Source organism: Miniopterus schreibersii, assembly GCF_964146895.1.
Source record: "Miniopterus schreibersii genome assembly, chromosome: 9".
In the NCBI taxonomy this organism is placed as follows: Eukaryota; Metazoa; Chordata; class Mammalia; order Chiroptera; family Miniopteridae; genus Miniopterus; species Miniopterus schreibersii.
In genome coordinates this window covers 25,678,627-25,698,704 of record NC_138118.1, presented here as the reverse complement: position 1 = coordinate 25,698,704, position 20,078 = coordinate 25,678,627, and the positions used below count along the sequence as shown (strand labels likewise).

At 38.2% G+C, this 20,078-nt stretch overlaps 1 protein-coding gene across 1 annotated transcript in view; it reads left to right on the top strand.

Moving 5' to 3' along the window:
• Positions 1-16,950, top strand: part of CFTR (CF transmembrane conductance regulator) — a 226,552-nt gene extending 209,602 nt beyond the window's left edge. Inside the window, exons 25-27 of the mRNA XM_081147741.1 lie at positions 13,124-13,296; positions 13,915-14,020; positions 15,242-16,950. Coding sequence (XP_081003867.1) covers positions 13,124-13,296; positions 13,915-14,020; positions 15,242-15,442 — 480 coding nt within the window. The 3' untranslated portion in view covers positions 15,443-16,950. The remainder of the gene's footprint in view (positions 1-13,123; positions 13,297-13,914; positions 14,021-15,241) is intronic.
• Positions 16,951-20,078: the final 3,128 nt, after the last annotated feature.

Genomic DNA, 20,078 nt, shown 5'->3' with positions numbered 1-20,078 from the left:
AGTACCTAGAACTTAATAAATTCTCACTGAGACTAGTAAACAATACATGATTAAGCAATCATTACATCCAAACAATCAGCAGTCTATTAAGCCATACTTATCACCACATAGAGTTGGTAACAACTTTATATCTTTTTTTAAAAATTTTATTTTTGTTTAAAATATTACAGATGTCCCTTTTTCTTCCCAATGACCAGTTCCTCCCCAACCCTTTCCTCTCCCCAGTTCCTCTACCCCCCATTGTCCGTGTCCTTGGGTTGTGCATATATGCATATAAGTTCTTTGGTTACCCTCTCCCCCTCCACCCACCCGCCCTCCTCCATCCCTCTGATATTCATCAGTCTCATCTATGCTTCCATATCATTGAATCTATTCTGTTCATCATTTTATTAAGTTCTTTAGATTCCACGTATAAGCGAGATCATGTGATATTTGTCTTTCACTGCCTGGCTTATTTCACTTAGCATAATATTCTCCAGGTCCATCCCTACTGTCCCAAAGGGTACTAGATTCTTCTTCTTTACAGCTGCGTAGTATTCCATGGTGTAAATGTCCCACAGCTTTCTTATCCACTCATCTACTGATGGGCACTTGGGCTGTTTCCAGATCTTAGCTATTGTAAACTGTGCTGCTATGAACATCGGGGTACATATATCCTTTCTGATGAATGTTTCAGGATTCTTAGGATATATTCCTAGGAGTGGAAGCACTGGATCAAACGGCAGCTCCATTTTTAATTTTTTGAGGAACCTCCATACTGTTTTCCATAGTGGTTGCACCAGTCTGCATTCCCCCCAGCAGTGTACTACGGTTCCCCTTTCTCCACACCCTCCCCAGCACATGTCGTTTGTTGATTTGTTGATGGCAGCCATTCTGACAGGTGTGAAGTGGTACTTCATTGTGGTTTTAATTTGCATCTCTCTGATGATCAGCGACATTGAGCATTTTCTCATGTGTCTCTTGGCCATCGGTATGTCCTCTTTGGAGAAGTGTCTGTTTAAGTCCTTTTCCCATTTCTTAATTGGGTTGTTTGTCTTCCTCTTGCTGAGTACTATGAGCTCTTTGTACACTTTGGAAATTAGCCCCTTATCAGATACATCCTTGGCAAATATGTTTTCCCAGACCATGGGGTTCCTTTGTATTGTGAGGCTGTATTCTTTTGCTGTGCAGAAGATTTTTAGTTTGATGTAGTCCCATATGTTTATTTTTTCTTTTGTTTCTCTTGCCCTAAGAGATGTATCAGTGAAAATTCCACTATGTGAGATGCCTGTGACTTTACTGCCTATGTTTTCTTCCAGGATTTTTATGGTTTCGTGACTTACATTTAAGTCTTTTATCCATTTTGAGTTTATTTTTGTGTATGGCGCAAGTTGGTTGTCTAGTTTCATTCCTTTGCATGTATCTGTCCAATTTTCCCAGCACCACTTATTGAAGAGACTGTCTTTACTCCATTGGATACTCTTGCCTCCTTTGTCAAGTATTAATTGACCATAATGGCATGGGTCTATTTCTGGGATCTCTGTTCTGTTCCATTGAACTATATGCCTGTTGTTATATAAATACCAGGCCGTTTTGATTACAGTGGATTTGTAATACAGTTTGAAGTCTGGTAAAGTGACCCCTCCCACTCTGTTCTTTTTTCTAAAGATGGCTGCAGCTATTCGGGGTCTTTTTTCATTCCATATAAATTTTAGAAATGTTTGTTCTAGGCCTGTGAAATATGCTATTGGTATTTTAATAGGAAATGCATTAAATTTATAAATTGCTTTGGGTAGTATGGACATTTTAATGATATTAATTCTTCCAATTCATGAGCATGGTATATTCTTCCACTTGTTTAAATCTTCCTCTATTTCTTTTTTCAGTGTCACATAGTTTTCCTAGTACAGGTCTTTTATATCCTTGGTTAAGTTTATTCGTAGGTATCTTATTTTTTAAGTTGCAGTGGTAAATGCTATTGCTTTTTTAGTTTCTCTCTCTGAAAATTCATTGTTGGTGTATAAGAATGCCATTGATTTCCAGATGTTGATTTTTGTACCCAGCTACCTTGCCAAATTCATTTATCAAATCTAGTAGTACTTTGATGGAGTCTTTAGGCTTTTCTATGTACAATATCATGTCATCTGCAAATAATGACAGTTTTACTTCCTCCTTTCCAATTTGGATACCTTTTATGTTTTCTTCCTGTCTGATGGCTATGGCGAGGACTTCCAGTACTATGTTGAATAAGAGTAGTGAAAGTGGACATCCCTGTCTTGTTCCGGTTTTTAATGGAAATGGTTTTAGTTTTTGCCCATTGAGTATGATGGTGTCTGTAGGTCTGTCATATATGCCCTTTATTATGTTGAGGTATGATCCCTCTATTCTTACCTTGCTGAGAGTTTTTATCAGAAATGGGTGCTGGATTTTCTCAAATTCCTTTTCTGCATCTATTGATATGATCATATTATTTTTGTCCTTCATTTTGTTTATGTGATGTATCACATTTATTGATTTGCGGATGTTGTAACAGCCTTGCACCCCCAGAATAAATCCAGCTTGGTCATGATGTATGATCTTTTCAATGTATTGCTGGATCTGGTTTGCTAGTATTTTAGTGAGGATTTTAGCATCTATGTTCATCAGGGATATTGGCCTGTAATTTTCTTTCTTTGTAGTGTCTTTATCTGGTTTTGGGATTAGGGTGATCCTGGCCTCACAAAGAGTTTGGGAGTTTTTCCTCCTCGTGAAATTTCTGAAATAGTTTGAATAGAATAGGTGTTAATTCTTCTTTGAATGTTTGGTAAAACTAACCTGTAAATCCGTCTGGTCCAGGACTTTTGTTTGCTGGGAGTTTTTTGATTACTGCTTCAATTTCTTTAGTTGTCATCGGCATATTCAGATTTTCTGCCCCTTCTTGATTCAGCTTTGGAAGGTTGTATGCTTCTAGGAATTTGTCCATTTCCCCCATGTTGTCCAATTTGTTCGCATATACTTGCTCATAATATTTTCTTATAATCCTTTGTATTTCTGTTGGGTCAGTTGTTATATTGCCTCTTTCAATTCTGATTTTATTTATTTGGGTCCTCTCTCTTTGTTTCTTAGTGAGTCTGGCTAAAGGTGCATCAATCTTATTTACCTTTTCAAAGGACCAGCTCTTGGTTTCATTGATTTTTTGTATTGTTTTTTAAGTCTCTATGTCATTAATCTCTGCTCTGATTTTTATTATTTCCTTTCTTCTACTTCCTCGGGGCTTTTCTTTCTGTTCTCATTCTAGTTCTTTTAGTTGTTGTGTTAGATGGTTCATTAGATCTTTTTCTTGTTTCTTGAGATAGCCCTGTAATGATATGAATTTTCCTCTCAGGACTGCTTTTGCTGTGTCCCATAGGTTTTGGGTTGTTGTCTGTTAATTTTCGTTACTTTCCATGCAATTTTTGATTTCTTCCTTGATCTCCTTGGTAACCCATTCATTGTTTAATAACATGCTATTTAGCCTCTATGTGTTTTAATATTTTTGAGATTTTTATAGTGGTTGATTTCTAGTTTCAAGGCATTGTGATCCGAGAAAATGCTTGATATGATTTCAATCTTCTTATATTTGTAGAGACTTGCCTTGTGCCCTAACATGTGGTCTATTTTTGAGAATGTTCCATGTGCACTTGAGAAGAATGTGTATTCTGCTGCTTTGGGGTGAAATGTTCTATAAATGTCAATTAAATCCATTATGTCTAGTGATTCATTTAAGGTCTGCGTTTCCCTGTTGATTTTTTGTCTTGATGATCTGTCCAATGCTGTAAGTGGGGTGTTAAAATCCCCCACTACGATTGTGTTGCTGTTAATCTCCCCTTTAAAGTCCCCCAAGAAATTTTTTATATATTTAAGTGCTCCTGTATTGGATGCATAAATGTTTATAAGGGTTATTTCCTCCTGTTGGATTGGTCCCTTTAGTAATATTTAGTGACCATCTTTGTCTCTCATTATGGTCTTTATTTTAAAGTCTGTTTTGTCAGAAATAAGAATTGCTACTCCAGCTTTCTTTTCCTTTCCATTTTCATGGAATATTTTATTCCATCCCTTCACTTTTAGCCTGTGTGAGTCTTTTGCTCTCAGGTGGGTCTCTTGTAGACAGAATATATTTGGGTCCTGTTTTCTTATCCATTCAGCGACACTTTCTTTTGATTGGACCATTTATTCTGTTTACACTTAAGGTTACTATTGATATCAACATATTCAGTGCCATTTTTCCCCTTTATGCTGATGTACCTTTCTCTCACTATTCCTTCTTTTTCTTAAAGCAGTCCTTTTAGCATTTCTTGCAATGCTGGTTTGGTGGTACTGAACTCCTTTAGCCTTTTTTTGTCTGGGAAGCTTTTTATTTCACCTTCAAATTTAAATGATAGCCTTGCTGGATAAAGCAATCTTGGTGAATGTTCTTGCTTTTCATTACTTGCAGAACTTCATGCCACTCCCTTCTGGCCTGAAGAGTCTCTGTTGAGAAATCAGCTGTCAGCCTTATGGGGGTTCTCTTGTAGGTCACTGCTTGCCTCTCTCTTGCAGCCCTTAATATTTTCTCTTTGTCCTTGCCATTTGCCATTTTAATTGTGATGTGTCTTGGAGTGGGTCTCTTTGGCTCCCTCTTGTTTGGAACCCTCTGTGCTTCCTGAACTTGAGTGGCTTCCTCCTTTGCCAGCCTAGGGAAGTTTTCTATCGTTATTTCCTCCACCAAGTTCTCTATCCCTTGCTCTCTTTCCTCCCTCTCTGGTACTCCTATAATGTGAATATTGTTTCACTTCATGTTGTCCCAAAGCTCCCTTAGACTGTCCTTGTGCTTTTTAAGTGTTTTTTCTTTTTGCTGCTCTGATTGTGTGATATTTTCTACCTTGTCTTCTAAGTCACTTATTCTATCCTCTGCTTCATTGAGCCTGCTTTTAATTCCTTCCAGTGCATTCTTGATATCAGATACAGCATTCTTTATCTCTGTCTGAGTTTTGTTTATGGTATGTATCTCTTTTTCTCATGTTTTCACTAAGGTTCTTGATCTTATCATCTAGAGTCTTCTTAAGTTCCTTGAACATCTTCATCATCCATACTCTGAACTCCATTTCTGATAACTTGCTTAACTCCATCTCATCAAAGTCTTTTTCTGGCGATGTTTCCTTTAATTTGGGTGTTGTTTCTTTGTCTCCCCATTTTGGTAGGTCTTAGTGTTTGTATCTATATATTAGATATATTTGCTGTCTCCCAGTCTTGTGGGATGAGATTTTGTCTTGTGGTTCCAGTGGAGCCCAAAGGTGTGTTTTCCTTATACTTCTGAGCTCTTTGTTCTAGGTGTGTCCCTCTTGTGGGTGTCCCTTTTGTGGTTTCTTTATGTTCTCCTATTGTTGTTGGGTCTAGATTGTCGTTGATAAGTCCTTGGGACTACCCTCTTCTCAGATTGGCTAACTGTGTCTCAGCCCCATCCTCGACATGTAAGCTGTTGTACTGGTGCTGGCAAGGCAGGACAATACACAACTAAAATTCCAGGAAACAAGAAGTATCTTACAAAATATCTTGACAGTCACAATGAAAACAACCCATGTGAAAATAGAACTAGGAGAGTGAAGGGAGAACACACACACACACACACACACACACACACAAAAGAATGCTTAAAACAAAAGAAAGAGAGAAAGAAAAGTAACACTTAGAGAGAGAGAGAGAGATATTGTTGTTAATACTGGTGAAAATTTAGAAAATAATAATAAACTAAAATGTAAAAAATAGAGAAGCTACTGGGAGATAACAGAAGCAGAGAAAAGATTCTGAAAGAAGGGCCAGCAAAAAATTAAGGGAGAGAATAGGAATAGGACAGTAGTGGAAAATGAGAAAAATAAAATAAAATAAAGAGAAACTAACAATCAGACAGGAAGACAGAAGGGAGCATAGTGAAACAATGAAAGAAAAGTAGAAAAAGAAAAAAGAAAAAGAAGAAAAAAGTTATGCCAATGGATCGAGAAGAGAGAGAGAGATAAAGCCCAGGCAGGTAGGGAGTCCTGTAAGAGATTTGGGGGAAACTATAGAGGAAAGCAGTAAACTTGGTTATAATGATAAAGTCCCAGTGGTTAAGCAGGGATATCAAGAAAGTCTTGATATGAGAAGCAAGGATAAAACAAAACAAAGCAAATAACCAAAACAAAACTAAAAACAAGCTAAGCAAGACAAAATTATTTTATAAAAAAGAGGGGGGAAAAAAGTAGTTAAGAAAATGTTTTTTTTTAAAAAAATTATTATAAAATTTAAAAAAGAAGAAAAAACAAATTTTCTCCCCTTTCTCTCCTTCCTAAGGAAAAAAGAGAAAAAAATAAACAAATCCACAAACAAAAAAACAAACAAAAAACCCAAAAACCAAAAAAAACCAAAAACAAACAAAGCAAAAAAACAGCAGAAAAAAAGGTAGTCAATCAGGTGTTTCTTCTGCACAATTTATGTTGTCTGAGGGTCACTGTTTTGTGTGCTGGTTTCAGTTCTCCTGGGAAGTACTTGTGTATCACCCACTGTGAGGACCTGTCTAGGTTTGGCTCTGGTGTCCTCAGGCAGATGGTTGATCTGAGGCTCTCCATGGGCCACCACCTCTTGTCAACTATTTTGCAACCTTGTAGTTGCCTCGTCTTACTCCAGAGTCTTCTGTAGAGTCTTTAGGGTACAGGGTGGGTAGTGTAGCTCAGGGTATCACTCCCCTTAGAGGTGTTGCTGTCAGGCACTCACTCTGCGGGAATTAGTCTCTGTCCCACCGCCAGCTCCTCAGTCCCTACCCTGTCCTCTGATTCTAGTTCCCCAGGCTCTGTCCTGCTGCACCTTCAGATTGATTTCACCCTGTTGCCTTTTCTGTATGGGCTGTTTCAGCAGCCTGGGCTCAGTGGGTTCGATTAAAAACACATTCTTGTGAGTCCTTTGCCTGCCCAGCCCACAGCAGGGGTTTTCAGTATTTCCTCCAGTTCCCAAACAATAGTCCCTGAGAGTCTTATTCTTGCAAAGTCCTCCTGTGAGCTGCTCTCCCTTTCCCCTCAGGACTATGCCCTGCGAGTGTGTCTGGGGGTTCAGTGCACGGGACCCGCCCCTTTCCTATTGGGGGCGGTGCTCCTGGCTGCAGGAGAGGCCAGCAGGCACCGCCCCTCCCTGCCCAGCTCTGGTTGGCTGGTTGCTCCAGGCCTGCCCCTCAGACCATCCACTGCTCAGACCCCAGTCCCAGCCTCCCCTGGTCTTTCGGCCCAGTGCATGCCAGGAAGGTGGGAACCAGTTCTGCAATCAAACTTGCAAAAGCACAAAGTAACACACAGGTATAGAGTCCACCCTGCAAGGCTCCCCTGCCCTCACTCCAAGGCACCCAGCGGGAGGGGACCCAAAGTCAGCTCCATGCAGCTCTCCACACCACTGGTCTCAGCAAAGCTGGGGTGGCTTCATGAGCCACCACGTGGCCCCTCAGGGCTGGTCACAGATCCCAGCCTCCCAGCACTGGGAGCTCAAGGCGGGGAGGGCTCCTCCCCTCCCCCACACCAGTGGTTTCTGGGGCTCAACACAATGCCCTACAGGGAGGCAGAGGTTCCCCGTGTGCGGCTGCTCAGCGCAGTCCTCTGCTCCCTTACCACTTGGGTGCCACAGACCTTGGGACAGCCTTCCCTATGGTCGGCACCCCAGCACTAGATGCCAGTCGCAGCCACCACTAGAAGCTTTGTTTTGCCAGGAAGGCTCTGTCCACCATTAGAGGTTTTGTTTCCTAGGAAGGAACCATCTCCTCCAGGACTCACCGCTCCCCTGGGTCCCTCTGCCCTGTGTGCAGGGCAACTCCTTCCCCTCTCGTCACTCCGGGTGTGGGATCCCCGCTTTTGGATGCCGTCCACACTCCCTAGGGGAGGGAGCTTTGTGGCCTCCAAGCCTCCAGGCTAGGAGCCAAGCACAGGCTTCAGGGGATCTCTCCCTTCCTACATCCCCCTCTCTTACCCGACTCCGTGATGTTTCTTCAGTGCTCCCCACTTGCACTCCGTCCACTCAGGTATGTTTCTCTGTTTTTTTTCAAGCTGGTTACATAGGATTTTAGGAGTAAATCGAGTCTGTGGCTGGGAGCGGGGGCGCTCTGCTGCTTCTCACAGGGCCACCATCTTCCCTCTCCCTGAGCTGCTAACTTTGTATCTTTTTAAAAACAATTACTATTCTATCTTGTTTCTTATTTCCTCTCCAAAGCCTATCACAATATCTGGCATAAAATAAGTAATTAATAAATTTGTTAAATGTTCATTGACTTCAAAAGTTAAAGTTTTACTGACTTATGTTGACCTTTCTCTAGTGAATGTGATTTTAAAACATTTTTACCATACTTCATAGTGAATAAAACAGTGAGATAGAAATATTGCAGAATACACCCTCTATTGGTCTGTCTCACTGTCATTCATTTTTAAAAATTTTGTTCTTTAAACATTGACAGTGATATATATTTAGGTACATAATTATTTATTTATAGTAAAGAAATAGTTTCATTTGGTAAAAACATATCATTTGCTCAGCTCTTTATCACAGAGAAGTGCAAAAGTATCACACAGTGAAGTGGCTTTCCTACTATGGCCCTGGGAGTCATTGTGAATCTAAAGGGAAAATACATGCTACTGCATTCATACAAAAATCTCAATTTTGTTACTAGGGTTATGATGTAAATTAATGGTATTGTAGTATTTTCTGCTAATTTACTTCTCTAGGCAATTTGTGAAGGGTACTGTTTCAGTGACCAAGCCCATGTCCTTGCAATTTCCTAGGCTCCAACAACACTAATAGTCACCATGGATTAACTGTTTACCATGTGCCATACTCTGTGGCAACTTCTTTCCACAAATTATCTCATTTAATCCTCATTACAAACCTTTGATGTCTATACAAGCTTTTCCTCATTTTATTCAAGTGAAGTAAGTGAGACTTAAGGTAACACACTTGACATCATCAGCAAATCAGTGGTAGAGTGCAGGTTCAAAGCCACTTCTGTATGACTTCAGAGGTCAAGTCTTTTTTTAAAAAATATATCTTTATTGATTTCAAAGAGAGGAAGAGAGAGAGATAGAAACATCTATAGGTTGATGCTCAACTGCTGAGCCATGAAGGCAGGGCAGACTTCTTTTTAATTAAATTTATTGGGGTGACATTGGTTAATATGATCATATAGGTTTCAGGTGTGGATTTCTACATTACAAGATCTGTATATTGTACTGTGTGCCCACTAGCTAAAGTCAAATCACCCTCTGTCACCCTATATTAGGCCTCCTCCACCCTCTGGCAACCACCACACTGCTGTTTGTGTTCATGCGGTAATGCATGCCCTAAGAATGAATGAGACCTCAGGAGAGTTTGGAGAGTTGAGCGTTAGGAAGATTAATATTCAAGGGACAGGAAGAGGCAGAGTTGCCTACACATGATAATAGATAGAAATGGTCATAGATTGTGTGGTTTCTCATAAGCCAAGTAATAGTTGTTTGAAGAAGGTAAGCATGTCCTGTGGTGTGAGGCAGTGGAGACAATAGATGCATACTAATTTTTTGAGATTTCTAGGTGACAAAGGCAGTAGATATTGAATAACAGCTAAAGGAAAACATAGAGGCAAGTGACGGCTTTTGTTTCTGTTTTAAGATGGGAGAGACTGTAGCAGGTTCATAAACGGAAGACAGAAAGAACACAGGTCCTCTAATTCCCCACCCAATGTCCTTTATTCAAACTCTCAGCTGCTTGGATCCAAATGTAGTTTTCTGTTTGAGTCTTCCAGGATACATCAGGGTAGTCCCCCTTTCTAATTAATGTTTACATTCCCTGTCATCTCAGAAACTCTTTTCAGAATTAATAAATTCTTATAGTGAGATTGCTTTAATGAGAACTAAGTCAAGGATAGGAGTATCATCTGCAATACATATTACAGGCACACGGTTAATACTTGCTGAACAAACATGGTGATGCAGGCCATCTCTGAATTCATCACTGAACTCATGAGTCTTTCTTAAAGTCACTGTCTCATTCTGCCCATATTATAGTTAGTATTACATGTTACCTCCCCATACATTCAGCAATATTTGGCAAAAAGCATTAATGCCCATTTATCTGAATAAGTGGGAAGGGTCAAGACTTAAGTCATTTTTGTCTTATTTTGAAAGAATGGGTTTCTATATCTTGTTGACATTTTCAACCTATTTTTTTATCTACCACATGAAAACAAGCCATCAAACCTAACACAACTCTTATATTCCACCTCAATATCTAAGCACCTTAAAATCTCCTAGTAATATGCCACCATTTTGACTGGGTTTTTTTTCCACTTCATAGTTTCATCAGTTTATTTTATTATTTTATTTTATTATTTTATTTTAATTTAATTTTATTTTATTTGGTTTAATCTTTGTTGTTGAAAGTATTACAGATATGTCCCCTTTTCCCCCACCACACCCCCCTGCTCTCAATCCACATTATTGTTTGTCCATGGGCTATACATATATGCATATAATTTCTTTGATTAATCTCTTCCCGCCCTCCCCCTCTTCCCTCTGAGATACATCTATCTGTTGCATATTTCAATGCCTCTGGATCTGTTTTGTTCACCAGTTTATTTGCCCATTAGATTCCACATATAAGTGAGATCATGTGATACTTGTCTTTCCCTGACTGGCTTATTTCTCTTAGCATAATACTCACCAGGTCCATCCATGCTGTCCCAAAGTGCAAGACATCCCTCTCTCTAACAGCTGCATAGTATTATTCTATAGTATAAATGTACCACAGCCCAGCAGGCATGGCTCAGCTATTGATCATCAACCTATGATCTAGTAGATCAAGGTTCAATTCCCAGTCAGGGCACATACCCAGGTTGCGGCCTCGATCCCCAGTGGTTGGTATGCAGGAGGCAGCAGATCAATGACTCTTTCATCATGGATGATTCTCTCTCTCTATTGCCCTCTCCCTTCCTCTCTCGGATCAATAAAGATATATTTTAAATAAATAAATAAATAAATAAATAAATAAATAAATAAATAAATAAATAAATAATAAATAAATAAATAAAGTACCACAGCTTTTTTATCTGCTCATCTACTGATGGGCACTTGGGCTGTTTCCAGATCTTAGCTATTGTAAATTGTGCTGCTGTGAACATGAGGGTGCATATATTCTTTCTGACTGGCATTTCTGGTTTCTTAGGGATATATTCCAAGGAATGGGATCACTGGGTCAAATGGCAGTTCTATATTTAATTTTTTAAAGAAACTCCATACTGTTTTCCATAGTGGCTGCACCAGTCTGCATTCTCACTAGCAGTGTACTAGTGTTCCCCTTTCTCCACATCCTTGCCAGCACTTGTCATTTGTTGGTTTATTGATGGTAGCCACTCTGACAGGTGTGAGGTGATACTTCCTTGTGGTTTTAATTTGCATCTCTCTGATGATCAGTGACTTTGAGCATTTTTTCATATTTCTTTTGGCCATCCATATGTCCTCTTTAGAGAAGTGTCTATGTAGACCCTTTACCCATTTTTTAATTGGATTGTTTGTCTTCCTGTTGTTAAGTGAGTATGATGTTGGCTGTAGCTTTGTCATATATGGCCTTAATTATGTTGAGGTCTGATATCCCCCTAGTCCCACTTTGCTGGGAGTTTTTATCAAAAATGATTGTTGGATTTTGTCGAATGTTTTTCATCTATTGATATGATCGTGTGGTTTTGTTTTTCAAATTATTTACATGATGTATCATGTTTATTGTCCCATCCTTGCATTCCTGGAATAAGTCCCACTTGGTCATGGTGTATGATCTTTTTAATGTATTGCTAGATCCAATTTGCTAATATTTGGCAAAAATGTTAGCATCTATGTTCATCAAGGACATTGGCCTGTAATTCCCTTTCTTTGTAGTGTCTTTATCTGGTTTTGGAATTAGGATTATACTGGCCTCATAAAAAGAGCTTGGAAGTGTTCCTTCCTTGGATTTTTTGGAACAATTTGAGGAAGATAAGTGTTAGTGCTTCTTTGAATGTTTGGTAAAACTCCCCTGTGAAGCCATCCAGGCCAGGGCTTTTGTTTTCTGGGAGTTTTTTGATTACTGCTTCAATTCATCAGTTTTTATCAGCCTATCAGGTATTTTACTTCTTCCTGATTCAGTCCTTTAGATTGTATTTTTTCTAGGAATTTGTCCATTTCATCCAGGTTGTCCAGCTTGTTGGCATGTAGTTGTTCATAGTATTTGCTTATTATCCTTTGTATTTCTGTGATGTCAATTGTTACTTCACCTCTTTTGTTTCTGATTCTATTTATTTGGATCCTCTCTCTATGTTTCTTGATGAGTCTGGCTAAATATTCATCAATTCTGTTTATCTTTTCAAAGAACCAGCTCATGATTTCATTGATCTTTTATATTGTTTTTTTAGTCTCTATTTCATTTATTTCCATTTTGATCTTTATTATTTCCTTCCTTCTACTTACTCTGGGATTTTCTTGTTGTTCTCCTTCTAATTCTTTTAGTTGTAGTGTTAGGTAGTTTATTAGAACTTTTTCTTGTTTCTTCCCGTAGGCTGGTAATGCTATGAACTTTCCTCTCATGACTGCTTTTGCTGTCTCATAGATTTTGAGCTGTTAAAGAGATGAGTATCAAGTTGCCATATGTAGCTTTAAAAAGCTCTCATTTGAATATTTTATGCTACTTTTCATGCTCTATTATGACAAAGTAAAGAATGTAAGGTAGTATAAAAGAATCTATCCTGATAGAGTAAATAATTCCGTTCTCTACATGTTATTTTTTTCTAGCATGTATTCCATTGTATTGTACTTATTTGTATATGTCTTTTTAAACCCTGGATCCTTACAGGAGCCATGTGCCCTTTATCATTTTCAATTCCTATTGGAATACCTGGCATATAATAGGCACTCATTGAAAATTTCCTCAATGATGAAGTATAGAAATGAAACAAGTCATAGACTGATCCTTTAGAGCTATCAGGATAATACAGATTAGACTTTTGTTTAATCCAACCCGAATAGCAAGAGTGGCAGGGGATGAAATGAAATTTAAACTTTTAGAATGCCTATGAGTGATTGTAAACTTATGGTATCTGAACTGCCCTTTCTAAGAATAGTGTTTTCCCTTTTTTTTTCTGCAGGTTGGACTCAAATCTGTGATAGAGCAATTTCCTGGGAAGCTTGATTTTATCCTTTTGGATGGGGGTTTTGTCCTAAGCCATGGCCACAAGCAGTTGATGTGCTTGGCCAGATCTGTTCTCAGTAAGGCAAAGATCTTGCTGCTTGATGAACCCAGTGCTCATTTGGATCCAGTGTGAGTTTCAGACTACTTGCTATTTAGTAACTCAGTAGGAGCAAAATCATGGAGGCCTACTTCATATTGACACAGATTCCCATTAGGTTGTCATGTCTGCAAGTAGAGGAACTGCCTTTAGATGTGAAATAATTGCCCAGTGGAAAAGTCACCATTTGATATGAACACAAGTGCTTATTTCCTAGTATAAGAGCCTTGTGTTCTCTTCTCAGTGTAATTTTGGAATTTTATACGAACTCTCCCCTTTGTCAATACATGATGAAATATTTAGTTACACAGGCAGATTCTGATTGTTATGATTTTTCTTTCTAATCCATTTATACAATAGGAAATATCACACAAAAGAACTGCTAGTGATTCTACATAATGGAAAAAAATGTACCTTTGTTAAATTTTCCTCAAAATATTTGTCCTATTTATTGATGGGAACTTAGAATCTACCCTATGATTGGAAAGCTGATTGTGGCTGACTCTATATCACAATTATATTAAAAGTATTTAAAGAAAGATAAGTAATTTAAAGGACTCAATTAATAGGACAATAGGTATGTTATCAAGGATAAAGGCAGATTATTGATGCTCTGTAATGTCATGTGTGGTATTTTCTTTTTCTTCTAGAACATATCAAATCATTCGAAGAACCCTAAAACAAGCATTTGCTGATTGCACAGTGATCCTTTCTGAACACAGGATAGAGGCAATGTTGGAATGTCAACGATTTTTGGTGAGTGTTTTTAATTTACTTAAGGTCTCATTTATCCATTAATTCTTGATAGCAATCTGTTATGTGATAGTTTCTGCAAATCACAGTAATGTACAAGTTCATCATTAAAACGTGTTGTACAGCCAGTTAGCTTGACTCAAAATAGCTGCACAAGTGTCTCAATTTGATCTGAGCTACAAGATAAGGTTGGAATTCAGTAATTCTAAAAGAGCAGCATATTACTAAGTTACATTAATACACTGGAACATCTATACTTTTGAGTCCTTTAGGGAACAAGTCAGAAGAAAGACTTAAGTCTTGGTGCATTTTAATAACTAAATCTCCCTTGGATGGGGCTCCGGGCAGGCAAAGATTGTCTTGCATCTCATGTATAGTTTTAACACGATAGTTGAAAGGCTCATTTCATTTTTTAAGTCATTATTTAGAATTCAGGTGAGTGCTTCTCCCATCCACCTTCTCATTGTGCTTTCAAAACTGTCACAGGTTCTTTCAAGTGATGTTTACAAATTCTCCTGGGCTTAGTCACAAGGAAGTTCTGGGGATGATGTATCACATCATTTCTGTTAAGACTTTTGAGGCTCCTGGAGGTAAATGCTTTACTTACTGAAGTATTGTTGTTACCATTATTATTACTAAGTTTCCGGTAACAAATTAGGGGGCTGACTCACAGCCTCTTTCCCTGCCCTGGTCAGGTACAGGAGTTTGGGGAAAGCCTTTTTATTCTCTGACCTTGGGTTTGCTCAACTTGAACATGTGAAGGAGGCATATTAAACTCAGGCACATCCTGACCAATTTGGAATTAACCTTCAAATCCCCTGTTGAAGAGGTTCAACTGTCATGCTGTGGACTTTCACTCATTGTTAGGGTAATATAAAAGGGATCTAACAAAAATCATTCTCATTTTAAAAGCACCCTTAGTTCCTCTAAAGTTTCCTGAAGAAGTACATTGCTCAGTACAATCCTAATTTAAAAAAAAAAAAAATCTTTCAGCTGCTAAGTAGAAAGTTACAGGTAATTTCACAGACTGTAGAAGCTCCATAAAGCAAGAGGATGAAGGACTAGGCAATGAAATGAGATCTCCCTGACTGTTCAGACTGTGAGCCTCTGGACACTGTGCTTTCCATTTGGCTTTTATCTTCCTCTGAACCTATGGCAGTTTCTGTCCTTGCTCTGGTCCACCCTTCCTTCTGTCCAAGATCTCACTAACAGCCACTTCCCTAGGTCATAGAGGAGAACAAAGTGCGGCAGTATGATTCCATCCAGAAACTGCTGAGCGAGAAGAGCCTCTTCCAGCAGGCCATGAGCCCCTCGGACCGACTGAAGCTCTCACCCCACCGGAACTCAAGCAAGCACAAGTCTCGATCCAAAATCACTGCTCTGAAGGAGGAGACAGAAGAAGAGGTGCAAGAAACCAGGCTTTAGAAAGCAGTAAGAATATTTGCATGGAATGCTCACATGTGGAGTTGTAGGAGAAAACAGTATGTGCCTCAGAAAACAAGGATGAATAATGTTATTTTTTAAAAGGAAACATTTTGGTAAGAGGAATTAAGGACCGTCACTTAGGTCTAGATAAATGGCTTCCCGGCAATGGTCAAATTGTGTGAAAGGTACTTCAAATCCTTGAAGATTTACCACTTGTGTTTGTGAGCCAGATTTTCCTGAAAACCTCTTCTTTTTGGTAGTCATTGGAAAGGTGGCTGTAAAAGTGAGCCAGCTTAATTGTAAAACTTACTGTTTAGTGAAATTTGTTGATTTGTATTACTGGAGAACTGTAATCATACTATTTAGAGATATGATTAACTTAAAACTTTAGTGGCTTATATTCCTTTTACTCTGATTTCTCCAAGATATTTAAAAACACAGCTATATTGTCTGATAAGTATTCAGACTGTCCCATTTCTGTGCAAGTATTAGGATACTGTAAGAGTCACAAGACAGCCCATGCAACATCTAGGTATCAGTCAGGAGAGAGAATGTCCTGAATCCTGGAAGTCAGGGTTAGTACCATTCTGTTCTACCAAAAATTCAAATAATTCAGATAATAAGAATGCATCCCTTACCTGGAAAAAAGGTTGTTACAGTCTCATGTAGGGGACAGGATAGCTTTGTTCATGTGGAAGTTGACATGCCTTTCCCCAGCTTCCAGAAACTAACAATAAGCTCCTAAGACCTCTGAACTGAAAGATGGCTGGAAAAATGTTTTAATGCAAATTGGTGCAGAAAAACCCTTCTTATCACAGAAGCTCCAGGTAGTGAACACCCAGGCAGCTAAGCCATGGGGGCTGCAGGTATAAGTACCTGAAATCGGAATATCTAGGTATATGTGGAGTGATGTTGCATGTTTTCAGACTCATTATATGCACATCATACCCTGTGTACTGAGTGGGAGAGGTAATGGGAGACACACTAAGGAAGAATCAATCATGGGTTAATTCTATATGCTTCTGTTTTATAATTTTGTGATGCAAATGAAATTTTCTCTAGGAAATAGTATTTATTTTAATAATGTTTCAAACTCCTATATAAATGGCTATATTTTAAGAATGATTATATTATGAATTATATTTGTATAAAAAAATTTTATATTTGAAATTTTGACTTTTAATGGTACTAGCTATTTTTATGATATATTATGTTAAAACTGGGGGGGAAACTTAGGATGATGTCGACCAGGGACTATGAATTACCTTGAAGGTGTGGAGAGAAGCATTAGGGCTCACACAGATGTTGCACACACCTGGATAATTCCCAGACAGCACACAGGTTCCCTCTTAGGTGCAGCTCTAAAGAAAATAGTACCACAAAATCTGACTACTTCTATCAAGGACACACTACCTTCCAACTCCAAACTAACCCTAAAGATTGCATTCTATTTTTTACTGTAAGAAAATATCATTTGTCAATAAAATCCACATATTTGTGTGAAACTTAGCTGTTTTCAGATGTGTTCATTGCTCATGTCTCATTGATCTCTTACTTCAGCCTCTAAGGATCATGGAACACAAACCATGAAACTTCCTTTAGATATAGCTTCTTGAGAAACCCACATGAATTAAGACGCCCTTAAAAATTATTTCTTTTAAAAACTGTGATAAAATATGCATAACCTAAAATTTACCATGTTAATCATTTTTAGGTGTACAGATCAGTGGCTTTAATTAAGTACATTCACATTGTTGTATAATCATCATCACCATCCATTCACAGATCTTTTTTTTTATCTTGCAAAACTGAAACTCTTTAGCTATTACACAAAAACTCCCTATTTCTCCCTTACCCCAGGGTTTATCAATAACCATTCTAACCATCTCAATGATTTTGACTATTCTAAGTACCTCATATGAGTGGAATAATATAGTGTGTATCCTTTTGTAAATAGTTTATTTCACTTAGCATAATATCTTTAAGATTCATCCATGTTGTAGCATATGTCAGAATTTTCTTCCTTTTTAAGACTGGAATAATATTCCATTGTATGTATATGCCACATTTTGTTTATCCATTCACTCGTCAATGCATACTTAGGTTGTTTCCACCTTTCAACTATGTTGAATAATGAATTTATAAATATGGGTATGTAAATATCATTTTGTGTCCGTGCTTTCATGGGTTAGGACACTTTTCAAATTATTATTATTATTCTTTTAATAGATCTTTATTGATTTCAGAGAGAGGAAAGGTGAGGGAGAGAGAGACAGAAACATCAATGATGAGAGAGTCATTGATTGAGCCCGCAACCTGGGCATGTGCCCTGACCGGGAATCGAACCCCGATCGCCTGGATCCCAGGTCGACGCTCAACTGCTGACCCACGCCTGGCCGGGCAAATTATTTTTGTTTTAAACAATAAAAATATTCCACAAGGGTCCATTTATTTATTTGAAAGCTTACTCAAATAGTGGTAGCTATCTGTTAGTTCTTGATAAGGGAACATAGTTCATCAAGGGAAATAGTATTTCTATACTAAACCTGGGTGGCTTTTCTTTGTCCGAATCCCTGTTTTTAATTGGTGATGTTTCTTTGGTCCTCTGTATTCCTTTCAGAGTTTATTTTTCTTTTTCAGAGGAAAGTCCACTGATCCCTTTATTGCTTTGGAGGAGGGGATGCTCAGGAACTCTTGGTGGGGCAAGTGCACTTCCTCTTCACATGACTAGCTTCTGGCTGTGCAGGATGGCTCTGGCTCTGTGGATGGAGGTCCTGGCAGTACTTGTTCTTGCAGGTCTTGTGCCAGATGCTGCTCAGGGTGGCCTACAAGTAGGAGGTGACTGCCTTTCGCTGGCTGAATCTCTGCTTCATGATGACCACCACACCTTTGCCAGTGGGCTATGGGCTCCCTGACCACAGACTTGTGGTAGAAGGAGCTGTGGGCCTTCAGAAGATTGGGTTCAGTGCTGTATGTCTACTTGTTCCTCTTGATCAGGAAGCTGGAGCAGTTCCACCACCATCCATTGCAGGTGGGCAGACATCAGAGCAACTCCTCCCGCTGTGGTGGCCAAAGATGGAAAGAACCTTGTAGAGATTCTTCATGAAAGATGCAGGTGCCAGAGTATGATAGATGGACAGTAGACCCCTACGTATTCCAAGCCCTCCAACCCTGTCTTTACTCATTTGGAAGCATTTGTTTTCAAACGACCCTGAGAAGGCAGCCTTAGAGCATGCTCAAGTCTAATTATTCTACTTCATTTTTTAAAAATTAATAAACTTTCCTTTTTAGGGCATTTTTAAGTTCACAGCAAAATTGAGCAGAAAGTAGAGTCCCCCTGTACCTCCTACCCCCATACAAGCACAGCCTCTGCCACTGTCAAATTCTCATTGCAGAGAGGTACATTTGTTATATTCAATGAATCATTATCATCCAAAGTCCATGGTTTACATTAAATTCTGTCCATTTTTGCCTCACGTATTTTGTGAGTACATGCACCTCTGTTGTTAGGCACATACACATTAAGGATTGATGTGTTTTCTTGGAGTATACGCACCACTTAATGATTATGTAACGTCCCTCTATGGCTAATAACTTTTCGTACTCTGAAATCATCTCTGTCTGAAATTAATATAGGTATTCCCTTTTTCTTTAGGTTAATGTTAACATGGGTAACTTTCTCCATACTTTAACTTTTAATCTTTATGTATCTTTATATCTAAAGTGGGTTTCTTATAGACAACATATAGTCAGGTCTTGGTTTTTTATCCTCTCTGACAATCTGCCTTTTAATTGTCTTTAGATCATTGAAATTTAAAATGATTATTGATATAGTTTGATTAATATAATATTTATCATATTTGTTACTGTTTTCTATTTGTTGCCCTTTGTTTCTGTTTTGACTGCAACATTTTTGTGTGGCTTTAATTGAACATTTCTTTATGATTCTATTTTCTCTTCTTTTTAGCATATCAATTATATACTATATATTTTTTTTACTTTTTAATGTTTTTTAGTGGTTGCTCTAGAGTTTGCAATATACATTTATAACTAATCCAACTCCCTTTAAATAATACTATAATACTTCATGGTTGTACCTTATAACAACAACCTAGTAAGTACCTTATAATAAAAAAAAATTCCTAATTCCTCCCTCCTGTCCCTTGTATCATTGATGTCATTCATTTCATTTATATGTAAGCATATATAAGGATATTTGTATATATAATATACCTAATCAAATACATTGTTGCTATTATTTATTGAATAAGCAGTAATCTATTCAATTAATTAAGAATAAGAAAAATAAAAGTTTTCATTTTACTTTCATGTATTCATTCTCTCATGCTCTTCCTTTATTTATATAGGTCTGTGTTTCCAGTCTATATCCTTTTTCTTCTCTCAGAAGACCTTTTAACATTTCTTGCTAGGTAGGTCTTCTGGAAATAAATTCCCTCAATTTCTATTTGCCTGAAACTGTCTAGATTGGTGGGTTTTTTGCTCTCCTAGAACTTTAAATATTTCATTCCACTCTTCTTGCCTACACGGTTTCTGAAGATTAGATTGGTATAATTCTTACTTTTCCCTTTTGGCTCATTTCTTTGTTGTTTTTTTGTGTGGTTTTTCTTTTTTCATT